Source organism: Zonotrichia leucophrys, chromosome 7 (assembly GCF_028769735.1).
Source record: "Zonotrichia leucophrys gambelii isolate GWCS_2022_RI chromosome 7, RI_Zleu_2.0, whole genome shotgun sequence".
NCBI lineage: Eukaryota > Metazoa > Chordata > Aves > Passeriformes > Passerellidae > Zonotrichia > Zonotrichia leucophrys.
In genome coordinates, this window is record NC_088177.1 from 28507541 (window position 1) to 28521375 (window position 13835).

Genomic DNA, 13835 nt, shown 5'->3' on the forward strand with positions numbered 1-13835 from the left:
TTTAAATTATCCTCAGTAATATATTTAAGAATCCAGGTAAAGTGGAAAACAAAATACAAAAAAAGAGATTAAACAGAAACCCTTTTAATCTCAGGAGTAATTGTGCACTAAGACTAAACTTGATTTTCTAAACAAAATTCTACATCTTAGATTGCAAAGCAGAACTGTATGCTTACTTGAAATGGTTAAAATTAAAATTAGCTTTAAAGACCTGCAAGTGAAATATGCTGAGACCTTGTTTATTTGTTCATTTGCTCCCTTCTGCTCCATTTCTACATATTTTTGATTATATTTCATTACATAATGTATTTTGGTTAAAAACAGTTTCACATAATTATGCATGGACTGGATAAACAGGATTTGGGATTTATTTTAATCTGGATAAAAAATCTTGAGTCTATAGAATAAGTATAATTTAAATTATGTCCCTGTGATATACACTGGCAAAGTCAAATTACAAAAAAAAAATGTTTACATTGCATATTGTTTCATGAAAGATGTCACCAGTCCCAAAGAATCCAATTCTTGTAATCATTTTAACTGTTCTGTTCTAGTTTTTCTAAATTCTTTTTGCCCTCTTTTCCCCTATTTATTCCTATGTTATCAGTCCAGCACTGATAATGGCATGCCTATGATGCTTACCCTAAAAAGATTAGCTATTTAGTGTTTGAGATATTTTTTTAAGTTATGCATGTATTTTTTACAATCCTGTCCCATCCCTTCTTTCCATGGATCTTCCATGCATCTGAATAGCTTTATTGATTTGTTTTACATTTGAAAAGAGTTCGAAGAAGTAACTAAGTGTTACTTCTTGTTACTAGTTGAAAAGTGTTTAGCCCAGTGTAAACATTAATTAAAATTTTGGGTGTGGGACAGATATCCTTTTGGTTTGGGTTTTGTCCAATAGCATGAAAGGGGAGCACAAATCGGAATTTTTATGAATGAGTGTATGATTTCTCCTGCAAGCATTCAAGCAATTGGTTCATTTTACTGTTGTGATAACTGTCTTGGCCACTGTGATCGTACAAGTACAGTAGAACACACACCTATCTTGAACCAGTAATTCTATAGTAGCAAATAAAGGCCAGATTCGCCATTGCCTTGAACAGGCTTCTTTTGTAAGAAATTGGCCATTGACACCTGGTTTACATCACTACACTTTTTCATTCTTGTTTTTCCTCCCACTGTGATCACTTCTTACAACAAAACCAGTTTTAGCAATAGAACCAGTGCCACTAATGTATTTGAAAGCAGAGGATTAGAGAAGTAAATTAGAATTTCAAAAACAGCAAGGAGAAATTCTTTGTACCATCAAAAGACTAGTGCAAATTAGATGTGTTTGGAACAAAATCTAGCAGTAAATCCTTAAACCAAGGGAATATGTAATCGTGTTGGAACTTGGCACTGCTACTTGCCTATATGTTAGAGCATAAATCACAAGATATAAACCAGCCACAAAGTACCTTATGACTAGCCATAAACCTGTTCTTTCATTTTCTAAAAGAGGCAATTTTAAGAACGTGATCGCCTCCAATGAATTGAGTGTAAAAAATTAAAAAATATTTTCAAGGATGTCCGCCTATTTCTAAATGATCCTTTATCAGTTTCTCAGTGCATTATATTTTGTGGTCTAAAATATCAAAAGAAGAGCAATTAATTTTTCAACTATCATATTTTTTGAAATACCCAGATCTGGTCAATCTTCAACTTCTATAGACTTAAAACTTTTCTCTAGGTAAGGGAGTCAACAGTTGAAGAAACCGAAATAATTTTCCATCTGCCTTGTTCATCAATGTATCATATCACAGAGATCACTATTCAGATATACTCAGAAACTGTAATAGGACTGTAGAAGAATGGTCCACTGCAGCTTCACTAAGTCCAGCATAAAGATGTCACACATCTGTGTTGTGGTGATGACTGAAAACAAAAGATCCTATTCTTGATAAGGTTGTGAGGCTTCAATCCCATTGAAAGGTGAATTAGCTCATTATCACATACTGCTTCTCTCTCAATTGTTGAAAGGAAACATACTGAACATATTAAAAAATCATTCTCTACAAAGAGGATTTTTCAGAAATATTCTTTCTTCTATGTGGAGCCCAAGAGCTTCTGGAGCGGTATTGTTGCCAGCTGTGAGCCTGTTCTTTCTTTTGTAAATGCTGAAAACGCTTGGAAATGTTTCAACCTTCTACTTACAGAAATAATTAATTTCTATAATTAATTATCACAGGAATATTGAATAGTAAATTCTAAATTCTTTCTAGAAATAAAATTGCTGAATTGCAGAAATGTTTAGCCTGGATGATATTATTCAATTACAAGAGTCAAATGTCTGTGATGGAACTAAATCCCACACTATTCTCCATCAGAGGAAACAGCTGCTGGAGGACAGAAATCCTAATTCAAAATCTAAGCAGTGCAATTTGTGCAGTTAAAGAGCATCAGGTTAGCCTTAAAATTAGGTGGCTGGCAAAAAGATAAAAATTAAATACATAGGTTATTTCACCAAATATATGAATTAATATTAATTAATTTTACTAATTCTTTCTGAACAAAGACAAAAGGTTAATAAAAATGAAAGGTTTTAATATGAAGTTCAACTTTTATTATTCAAATATTTTGAGAACCTTATTCAGCATTTAGTGATGCCAATGTCAACATAGCCTGAGATCTCTCTAATGAGGGTGAGAACCAAATACATATTAAGTATGTGTGGTCATGACACAAAGTGAATTTACTCTTGCCTCTTTGTACCTTCAGCTGCTCAAATTTTTTGCTGTGTTAATTTTTTGTATGGATCAGTTTCTCAAACCATTTCACAAGGAGAGATCATGACAAGGCTGGAATAATCTGACAAAGTGGAGAAGACCAGAATATTCTTTCAGTTTATGCCATCTTAAATTCTCAGAGGAACTTGGGAGTATCCCTTTATCTTTCCCTCCATATGCTGGGCACCTGCCACTCATAAACATGTCTAAACTGGTTCTAGGACAAGAAAGCCTTAGTCACTAGTTTCAACATATCCCAAACACAGCACAACACACAAGAGCACTTTTGTGCTCTCTTCAGCTGCTGTTTGGTATTTAATGATCCCACCTATATTTCAGCAGAGAAAATGTGTGACAGAAGATTATATGCAGAATTAAAGAGTATGTTTGATTGCAAGGCAACATGCACTGGAGAATCTCTCATACTAGGAAAGGCTGAGAGAACTGGGACTGCTCAGCCAGATGGGAGAAATGAAGATTCACAGAGGATCACATCTATGTGAGCAAATACCTGAAGGGAGGGTGTAAAAAATGTGGAAAAAAGTTTAATTTCAGTGGTGCCCAGTGACAGGACCAGAGGTAATGATCACACACTGAAACTGGAGGATTTGACCAAACACCAGGAAACACATTTTTACTGTGAGGATAACTAAGCACGGGTAGAAGTTGCCCAGAGTGGTGGTGGCATCTCCATCGTTGGAGGTATTTGAAAGCCCTTGGTATTACCCTGGCTACCAGCTCTAAGTAGACCTCCTTGAGCAGGGAGGATGGACCAGATGATCTCTCCAACAAGATCATTTCCATCCTCAATCATTCTGTGGTTTTGTTGGTATGGAATGTGGTATTTCCATGTTTAATAAAAACTAACTAATATCATGGTTTACTTCAGGTTAAATACTTTCTAAATATTTCTGTGAGTCCTATATCAATACCTGTTCCGGAACTGAGAATTAAAAATCTAAAAAATGTCATGAATTTTATAACTTATCCAAAAAACCCCAAGGTTATCTTTGGCCCAAACACTTGCTTGCTGCCTGAGATTAAGGCACAAAGATATGTCCAAATCCGTTGTCACAAATGTGCCTGATAAATGTGTGATATCTTGCTGTCATCCGGAGAAAAGAAATTAATGAAGCTGGACTCCCTCTCCTCATAAAAAGGTCACGTTCTTCAAGGCAGTATGAATCATGTCCCTACTGTCCTCACAAGCAATTACTTATTCTGTGTAAAATATTTTACATCTCTCTGGATGGCGTTATCCTCATCTGTAAGCATGCCACGCAGATAAATCAACGTTATGTGATGTGGAGTAAGTTTCATTCCAAACAGGAAGAAGTAACTGAACTTGGACTCGTTAACTACCAATGACAGACAACTGAAGCCTGTGGTCACAGCATCTTAACTGATTTTCCTTTACTTTTGCTTTGTCATGGCAGGAGAGCTAGAGCTGATTTTATGTCTTATTACGCATCTTTTTAAAAATATCTGTGTGTATTTCTTGAATTATGCATGACTTCTGATTCCAAACATTATTCTAACCGTAAGAATCCAAGATTTTTCTCACCAGGGCCCCGTGGAATCACAACTGAGGAGATATTGTGTATAACAATAGAAATATGCTAAGAAAGAATGGAACAATTGAAAGTCAAATCTGTATTTAAATGATTTATTAGTTTTGGGTTTTCATTAATAATAATATTATTAAATAGCACTTCTAATTTTATAATTTTCAATTTTTTATTTTGAAGACTGCATGGATGGTTTTCTAATATTTAGAATAGGCAGAGCATGTACAAATTTGATGTTGATGTTGATTCTCACAGCATAACATAATTTTCAATAGAATTTCAGTAATGAAATCAGAATATGAGAGTGAATGTAACAAATATTTGAGAGTTTGGGCTGGCAAAATGTCTGTACTGCACAGCATAAAACTTCATCTGGAAACATCAAATTCTCTATTATGTCACCTACTGGACTTAGATTAAACACCTCACCACACACAATGCGTGCAATATGGTAAGCTCTTTTTGGTAATGTAGGTTTTACCATTGTTTTAACAAATTTATCTTCTAATCAGCTTCTTTCTTGAATTTCTAAGCTTGTATTAATGGAATAATCTCAATTGGGAACCAATGTTATTTAGTCTTCCTTTTAGGCATTTTAAAACTGTGATATTAAAGAGAAGATGGTTTTTGTCTCTGATGTATAAAACTACTTTAGAGTGTAAGCTCCATGGAGCAGGACCTTTTTAGTCACAGATGCTTGAAAAGAGGCTGGTATCTTTCAGATGTCATTGACACTTAAATAACTGTCAATTGATATGCAATGATTTAGGATAGTTTCATGACAAATATAAATTAATTGTAAAAATAATTATTTCTATAAGGGAATATCCAAAGTATCTTCAGAAATATAAACTAACACGCATTGTCTGCATGGGTTTTGCTTAATGGTAAAATACAGTCCCTTGAAAATCAGATAAACAGCTGATGTGAAAAATTAAAACTATTTATTCTAAATGTAATCTAACTGCTCATGACTTCCTAACAATTCAAATACACTTTTCTTGTAAGTAGTTCTGAATTCAACATACATTTCCTATTTCATACCCTATAAAAAATAGAGCTCTTCTAAATTGTATTCAGATACATACATAACAAACAAATTAATTCAAAATAGGTCTTTTGCACTCACACGACTAGAGAACAATTTCAAAATAAACACAATTCTTTTTCTCCTGTTTCACTGCTGTACATATTTGTTTCTCAGTTTTTCACTATCATTGAGCAAATAAGTTCCCACAAACTACAGCTTTTTTATTTCAATATAATTACATTATACTAAAAAGCATAATTGGGTACTAAGCTATTTCTAGTGATGTAGTAGATGCTGAAAACAGAGTGATGCCACAGAAGCTTTTCATTTTATGCTATTTCATTTTGCTTACTGTTGTTGAATGCTGGCTTTTTCTCATGATGTATAGATTTCATATGGTAATGCCATAAGACTCAAAAAATTGTTCTTATATGTGTGTTAAAATATTGTTTGTTATTTCACAGCATTGATTTCCATTAGCAATTAAAAAAACATTTCAATACTGTTAAAGGTTCTAATATCTCACTTTTACAACATAACTCGGCTTGTGCAGACAGAAGCCTCATATCAGAAATGTGTTCATTTTCACCAGCAAGGGATATGAGTTATGAATAATTTCTGCAATGAGAGTGAGTACACAGGATTTTTTGTGCTGAAGTAGAAATTAATATAGCAACAAGTGAATGGATTTTGGATATATCTTTTCACTGCAGAAATGTTTACAAATTTATTTTAAAACAGTGCAGAGGATAAACGAGGATGAAATAATAGACTGATCTAATAACAAAGAGACACATCCTGTTCACATATTCATAAGACTTGTAGCATCAGTACATATTTTGCCTTTAGTACCATGCAGCAGTTGTAGCTGTCCCTAGGGAAAGCCTCTGACCCAATCACATCACTGACAGCAGGTAACAGGATATAACAAAGAAAGGTGGTGTGTCATGCTGTGTCAGCATGTGCAGAGTCACTCACAGTACTCCCATGAAGTCAGTAGCAGAAATGTTTATAGATTCTAAAACAATCAGAGTTGTATTATCCTAGAGAATTTAGAAAAGATCACAGATAATGACCATGTTGTAAATAACTCCTTTCCTTCTAAACAAAATTAACATGTTGCCATGGTACCCAAGAGGAATCCCATGATTCTACTTCAGGCAAGCTCCCATTGTTCTGAGTAAAAGATGAGCAAGAACCACAGCAAGTAGCCCTGTTGTTTGCTGAGCAAATCATCTGTCTATGTAAATCTGCAAACATTGTTGTTTCAATAGGTCATGTTGCTTTCTTTCTGATAAAAATCAAAGTCCTACACTTGCAAGAGGGTTATATTTAACATGAAAATCCTAATAAAATGCCCTCACTCTGAATAATATCTGATCTTCTTCAGATAGCTCTCATTTTACAAATATCATGGTTGTTTCAGCAAAAACCTCTCATTTAATAACTTTAGTACTTTGACAATTGATAAAAAGGAAATAGATATATGGAAATATATAATGGAAAAGGAAATTTGGTCAAGGCTTTCCCTTTCACTGTCTTATTTGTTATTTTCCTGCAGTATAGTAATTTGTGTACCCTGAGACCATTTCTTGCAATCAAAGAAATCTTAATAGCATATTTTGTAAACACTATATAGGTTAGTATTTATAGGAGTACTGACATTGTAAAAGCTTTGCAATATAAATAACACTATGAATTTGTTGAATTTTAATACTCCTACACCTTTTATGTCTATTTGTAGGTCACTTCTTCCTTTTTGTCCAGGAAGAAAACAAAAATTCTATCAAGAACTTCCATAGCATTCGCATGAAATCTTTATGCTTGTCTTTCCAGGTCCTGAAGGGATTTCCAGAATGCTTACAAGCTGACATTTGTCTGCACCTCAACCAAAATTTGCTTCAGAATTGCAAAGCTTTCCGGGGGGCCAGTAAAGGCTGTCTTCGAGCTTTGGCTATGAAATTTAAGACAACACATGCACCTCCTGGAGACACTTTAGTGCACTGTGGAGATGTTCTCACTGCTCTTTATTTTGTGTCAAGAGGCTCCATTGAAATCCTTAAGAGTGACATTGTTGTAGCCATTCTTGGTAAGTACATTATTGCAAGGCATATTAAAACAGTTAGATTTTCAAAAACCATTTTATTGTTGCTCCTGGGACAGAAAATTTGTAAATATTTACTAACTACTTTTTTTTAATCAAGCAAAGAAATAATTTAAGAAGAAAAATCTACATTACTGCAATAATTCACATGCACCAGCGCCCAGATCTCTGGATTTCTAAAGATTCGTCTTTAGTCACATTAATCCCTAGGTGAAGGACCAGCTGCAAGTTAAGGCAAGCAGATATCTAATTATTCCAGTTCTGATTATGCTGCAAGATCAAAATTCAAGGCCACTCTGTTCTTAAACAATGATTAAGGTATTGAGACACATAGACTCCTCTCTTTGCTAACTGGAGCAATCTACTCTGGGCATTCAAAATGTCCTCTAGCGAGTTTCAGAAATATCTGTTTCTGCCCACTAGGCATAAAGGAAAGAAGAGAATAACAGATTAATTTTATCTAGAAGTAATGACACCAGTGTTTCCCCGATCTGTCTTACTAACACATCCTTGTTTGTATAGCATGATGAGTTACTCATTTCCTTTCCCAAAAAGCTGGCTCAGTCCAGCTGGGAGCTCACCTAGAGCTGATTAGCTATAGCAGTACGGAAAGTAAAATAACTAAAACCTTGCATGGCATGACTACCGATTTTCCCAATTTTGTATTAGATAATAAGAATGCAGAGAATAATTGAGTAGATGAGTAAGGATTTTGATGTACAGAAGCATATACCAGCTGTAATATCATTCGTATGTTGTCTTTCTGTTAATTGGCCACTGTAGGAAGTTATACTCAGAAAAGCAGCTGAAGCAAGATGTGGGCTGGGGGCAGTATGTTGCAATACTTTGACTGATTATTCTGTTTATGCTTTGCAGGGTGAATGTGTGAGCAGAACAAAGGTGTGCCTAAAGCAATCCTTCCCTAGGTTTAGATAGTGTTATCAAGATAATTTATCATCTCCTGCTGTTGCAGCTCATCAGCTGGGCCAGCTTTAGGCACAAACAAAGTAGGGAGCATGCAAGTATAACATTGTGAGGTTTTTACTTAACTGTAAGAGTCTTGCCCTGATTAGGAGCAGTGTGGTTCATCAAAGAATTCATCTCTCACACCAAAAACATGTACATTTCTGTACTATTTCTATTGCACTTACAATCAAGGCAAACTGACAATTATATGGATTCACCAATTTTTTCCTGGGCCAAAGATGCAGACTGGACAAGATTTTCATATCATGCACATGAGATCCCTGTGCTCTCACATTGTAGCAGAAAATCAGCTATTTTCAGGGCCATGCCACTATATCTCTTCCCATCAATATCAGCCCACGATATTCTTATTAATATTCTTATTGCAGAGAATGTTTTATGTGCCTTAAATAGGGACCTCTGAATTCATAAACATTTAGGGCAGAAGGAGTATATTGGCAAACCCTTGTTTTGTCACTGATTCCTGTTGCATTTCATATTTTGTGACTATCCGTTATATCTAATGAGCTCTGTTTTAGGAAGTAAAAACTATAGGTTTTGCTCTGAAGATGTGATGAGATGAAAATAAGATCACTTTTGATGGCAATTTCCATATTTAATCACCTTTATTGTTTAAAATGTTTGCTTTATTTCCATAAAATTATTTTGCTTCAATTTAATTTCATTGGTTGTTCCTATGCTTTCCTTCTTATATTCTAGAGGCATTGAATACCAAGTCATTTTTCCTCTCTAAAGAATAGATGCAATATAATCAGGTTTTCTCTTAATCTTCCCATGTTCAAGATCCTCACTATAAATCAGCCCTTAAATTACCTTTTACATTTTTAAGCTGCACTTTTCACCTTCCCTTTTAGAAAATAGAAAAACCAGAACTGCTCTTAGTAACCCAATGTGAAAGGGACAAATGTTTAACAGAGACCAAAAAATCATCACTGCATTCTTTTTTACCAGTTTCTGTTTCTCCCTTGCCATGATCACCATTTTTTTCCACAACTGTTTTCTTAGTGCCTTCCCAACCCCATTTTGCAGGTAACCCTGAAACCCTTAGTGTATAGCATATTTTCATTTTTTTTATGGCTGAAGCTGCTTTGCATGGATGAAGTTTAGGTGCAGTTCGGCAAAAATGAGCAATTAAATAGAGATGAAAATCTTAACAAACCCCTATTGCAAATGTGTCAACACTGATTGGAAGAATCGTAATGGTATCAAAACAGAGGCAGATGTGTTTGAAGAGCTTGTTCAAAAGAACTCCTGCATCTTAGGAGCTTTGCATTCCCTCCAAAAAATATAAAACCTAAGTAATTTTCTACGAAAATATATTTCAAGTACAGTCAGTTCCTTCATGTAATTCTTAACAAAATGGTATTACAGACCAGACAAGTCCTGTACTAGACTGGACAATAGAAATTACACCTTTGCCATCATAATATGATTGAAATTACCAAATAATGCTTTTAGAAGAAAGGAAAAAGGAACTTGCTCAAATCATGTTGTTTTGGTGAAACTGAAGAAAAGTTGTGATGAAACGTTCACTTAGTCCAGTTATATGCTCATGTATTATCATTGATCTTAATAATTTCACTTTTAATACGTAATAATACTGCTTTTTTTAAATATATGTGCGATGGGAATCTGACTGTATCACTTAATGTAAAACCAAGTATTCTATGCCTCTGTCATAAAGAAATACGTCATTCAATGTAAAGGCTTATTCATGTTTAAAATAATAATCTCTGTTTAATTTTTTTTTCTGCAGGGAAAAATGATATTTTTGGAGAGATGGTACATCTTTATGCAAAACCAGGAAAGTCAAATGCAGATGTGAGAGCTTTAACTTACTGTGACTTACATAAGATCCAGAGAGAAGATCTACTTGAAGTTTTGGATATGTACCCTGAATTTTCTGATCTCTTCCTTACCAATCTGGAGCTAACTTTTAACCTGAGAGATGAAACTGCAAAGGTACATATAATAAGGGATTTTTCTTTCTTAATATTGGGCCAAATCTGTCCCACAGTAACAATACTTGAAAATAGCATTTGAAAAACTAACAAAATGAAAAGCTAAAATCCTATATTAAAAAATATGCTCTCCTCATTGCTTCTACTAAAGTCAGTTAAACTCAGCAGAAGTCAATGAAATTATTCAGATGATGTTAATCTAACAGGATTTGGTTCTATATTTAAATAGTATTAAGGCTTCACCCAGGGGGATTTTGTTAAAGCCATGGAAAATATGGTTTTATTAGATGACTATAGCCTAGGTCACCACAAGGGGTACTTTTGACACTAAATGTAGTTGTACATCCATAAAATAAGGATAAATCAGATTATCCACATTCCTTCTGTGTCTAGCAATAGAATATATTTAATTGCCTTTCAAATATGAACTGTTAATTCCCTTATCTTAGCATGCACTCTACCTCCTAGGGGACTAAAATCTTACAAGAGACTTTTCAACTTTCACTCAGTCTTTGGATTTGCAGGCATTTCTTGGTCTCTTTTCCCACCGTGACTGTCCTAAGTGTCCCCTTTTGCACAAATTACATCTTCGGGAAAAGTCAAAATATTACCAATGTTTCCCAATTTAAGACTGAGAGGGTTACTCTGACTTGGGAAAGGAAGTGGGCACTTGGCCAAAGGGGGAGTGGAAATTCTCTTGCGCAGTTTGTGCTGCTGAGGCTATTGGCTCCCCCAGAAGATTGCAGGAACTCCAGCTCTGGCCACCAGGCAGGGACTAGACTGCCCACAGAATGACTGATTTGTATTTCATTATTTCTGAGATAATGCCATTTTTTGGCTCCCTTAAAGAAAAACAGAGGTTCAGTGTGAAGGAACTAACATAATTTGGCCTCACAGGCCTTCTAAGAAAAAATGAGAAAAAGAACACTAAAGTTGTGGGCTGCAAATCATAGGGACAGTTTTGCTAATTGGGTGTGGATTTATTTGTAAAAAAATTATAACAAATACAACTTCTAACAAGGAATGTCACTTCTTTCTATTATGACCATTTTTTAATAAAATATCATTCCAAAAATAAATAACCAATTATATCTTTTTTTTCGGTCATGCCCTTTGGTGCATTGAAAAGGTCATAATTATTAATTACATGTTAAACACAACAAAATGAATGTATGGTCTAGTGATAAATTTAAGTTAAAACAGAATGTTTTTGAATAATTTCTTGAGGATAATTTCACATTAATGATTTAAGTCTGAGAAATTATTCTTGCAATTACATTGTCATCAATGTTTTATCATTATTTTTTTCCTTAGATCAGAGACAAGAAAATCAGGAGAGGCTTAACCATGCTTCTGAGCTTGCAAAATCACAGTTTTTCTCTAACAATTTCACTTACTTTCCACTGTCTATTGCAATCCAGAAATGCATGCCCCCAAAAGAAGCATTGAGCACATTCTGATTTTCAAAACACCAGTCAGATGTAAATTTGTTATCAGAATAATAGGTGCTTCTGCCTCAAGTTCTGCCCCTGCCCTCTTGTTTGTATGAAAGTACCTTTTTCTTCCTGCAGTTATTCCACCAGTGGGCCACCACAGAAGTTCATCACTCACTAGGTTTAAAGTGAAGGGATAGAGAAAGATGTAAATGCTTCCCAGCTCCCCTCTGCCCTTCTGCCACATGCAAATCTGCTTACTTGAGTGGTTTGGGAAACCTCACTAGCACAGGGAATGCAAGTAGGTTGAAGCCAATGCCATGGGTATGTACACAAAGAGCAAAACCGGTGTTATATTTGCTAATTTGTAAATTTCTTAAAGTAAAAAAAACCAAGACTTAAATGCATCTTTTACCTACTGAAAAAAAAAAGAAAAAAAAAGCACTGCAATCATCTTAAGATGGATTAAAAAAACAACCTTGTGTTCTGGTACAGAAATAAGTATCTGAATGATCTAAATCTGATAAAGAGGAAGGGAGGGTCTAGAAAGATAAAATAATGAGGTAAAGTGCCTGATGCTTGTCAGGCTTATATTTATTGTAAAATATAGCCTTTATAATCATTGCAAACTGTAACTTTTATAATCATTACAATCAGTTAAATATAAATATAATTGCAATCAATTACCACTTTACTTTTTGAAATAGTATGCATTCTCTGTCAGAGGTTATTTAATTTTTTTCATTAATTTGTCTAATGTTACATAAACCAGGTCTGTGCAAGTTCAGAGAAGTTGATAACACATGAACACATGTATTTCCATGTAAACTTATTATCAGTAAAATTTTATTTCACCATTAGGTGATGACAGTGTTGGTTTTGCTCAATTTGCATAAACTTTTCTCATGTTAGCCTTGGGCAATTCCATTCATTAGCTGGTGATGGAGAGGCTGATGCAGGCTGACTTTAATATTGCCTTTTTTAAAGCTTGAACATGATTAACAGTCAATCACCTATTGCAAATCTGCCCTCTTTAGATGGGACTAATCTGTCATTTTGTTTCATATTTCATTCATCAAGTCTGACCTCGTAATAAGATCACAAACTACCAATGATACGGATGGAGATAACTGCAAAATACGGAGACGGAAATTGTCCTTCCAAAGTGAAATAGAGAAAGGTAATTAACTTCATTTCTTACATGAGACAGCACTGCCTCATTATTCATTGGTATCTCACTTGGTAATGCTGGGTACATTGTGGTCCATGTTGGCTGTTACTGGAGCAGCCCTTGAGAACCCAGCTGGGCAGCAAAACTTCTCTGTGCATTAACTCCTGTATGCTTATGTATAACTAGAACATGTATGTTTTACATTTCTATGACTTCACATCTGTCTATGAAGAGCTGTTCCAACATTAAGCCACCTTACTGCCATTGAGGCATGCATATATATATATGTAAATTATCTCTTAATATCTATTTTCTGAGACATCATGTTTAAAACTGTGTGGACAACCTAGTCTGTGGATTATTTTATCTCCTCAGCAAAGTGCTTTGTTGTACTTGATTCTAGGTGGTGTTTCTCCCTGGAATTGAAATATTTTAAAAATTAAAAATTTAAAATATTTCAGGACACCATAGATTCACCATAGTCTGATTTGGATCCATATGATAATGTGTAAAAGGTTGTCCTGGCAAAAGTTTATGTAATACTTCATGTGCTTACATTTACATTAGCAGCTTTTGGGAGTAAACCTAATGAACGAAAATTCAGTGAAACATTAAACTTTTTTACCACTATTAAGTACTGCTCAATACTGGAAACTGTAGACAGTAGATCTGGTCAGACAGCAACAGTCATGAAGACAGCTAAACTGATACTCATGGATTTTCATTTTTATGTAGGAAAAACACAATTCCTTGAATACCATTGCACTTTTATGGTTGAATGGTTTGTCTGACAAATTACTGTTTCTGTTA

At 34.6% G+C, this 13835-nt stretch overlaps 1 protein-coding gene across 2 annotated transcripts in view; it reads left to right on the plus strand.

Moving 5' to 3' along the window:
* The window catches only part of KCNH7 (potassium voltage-gated channel subfamily H member 7), a 207016-nt gene that overhangs the window by 174019 nt on the left and 19162 nt on the right, over window positions 1-13835 (plus strand). For both annotated transcript variants that reach the window (XM_064718538.1, XM_064718539.1), the window contains 3 exons: window positions 7206-7458; window positions 10217-10422; window positions 12935-13034. In XM_064718538.1, coding sequence (XP_064574608.1) covers window positions 7206-7458; window positions 10217-10422; window positions 12935-13034 — 559 coding nt within the window. The remainder of the gene's footprint in view (window positions 1-7205; window positions 7459-10216; window positions 10423-12934; window positions 13035-13835) is intronic.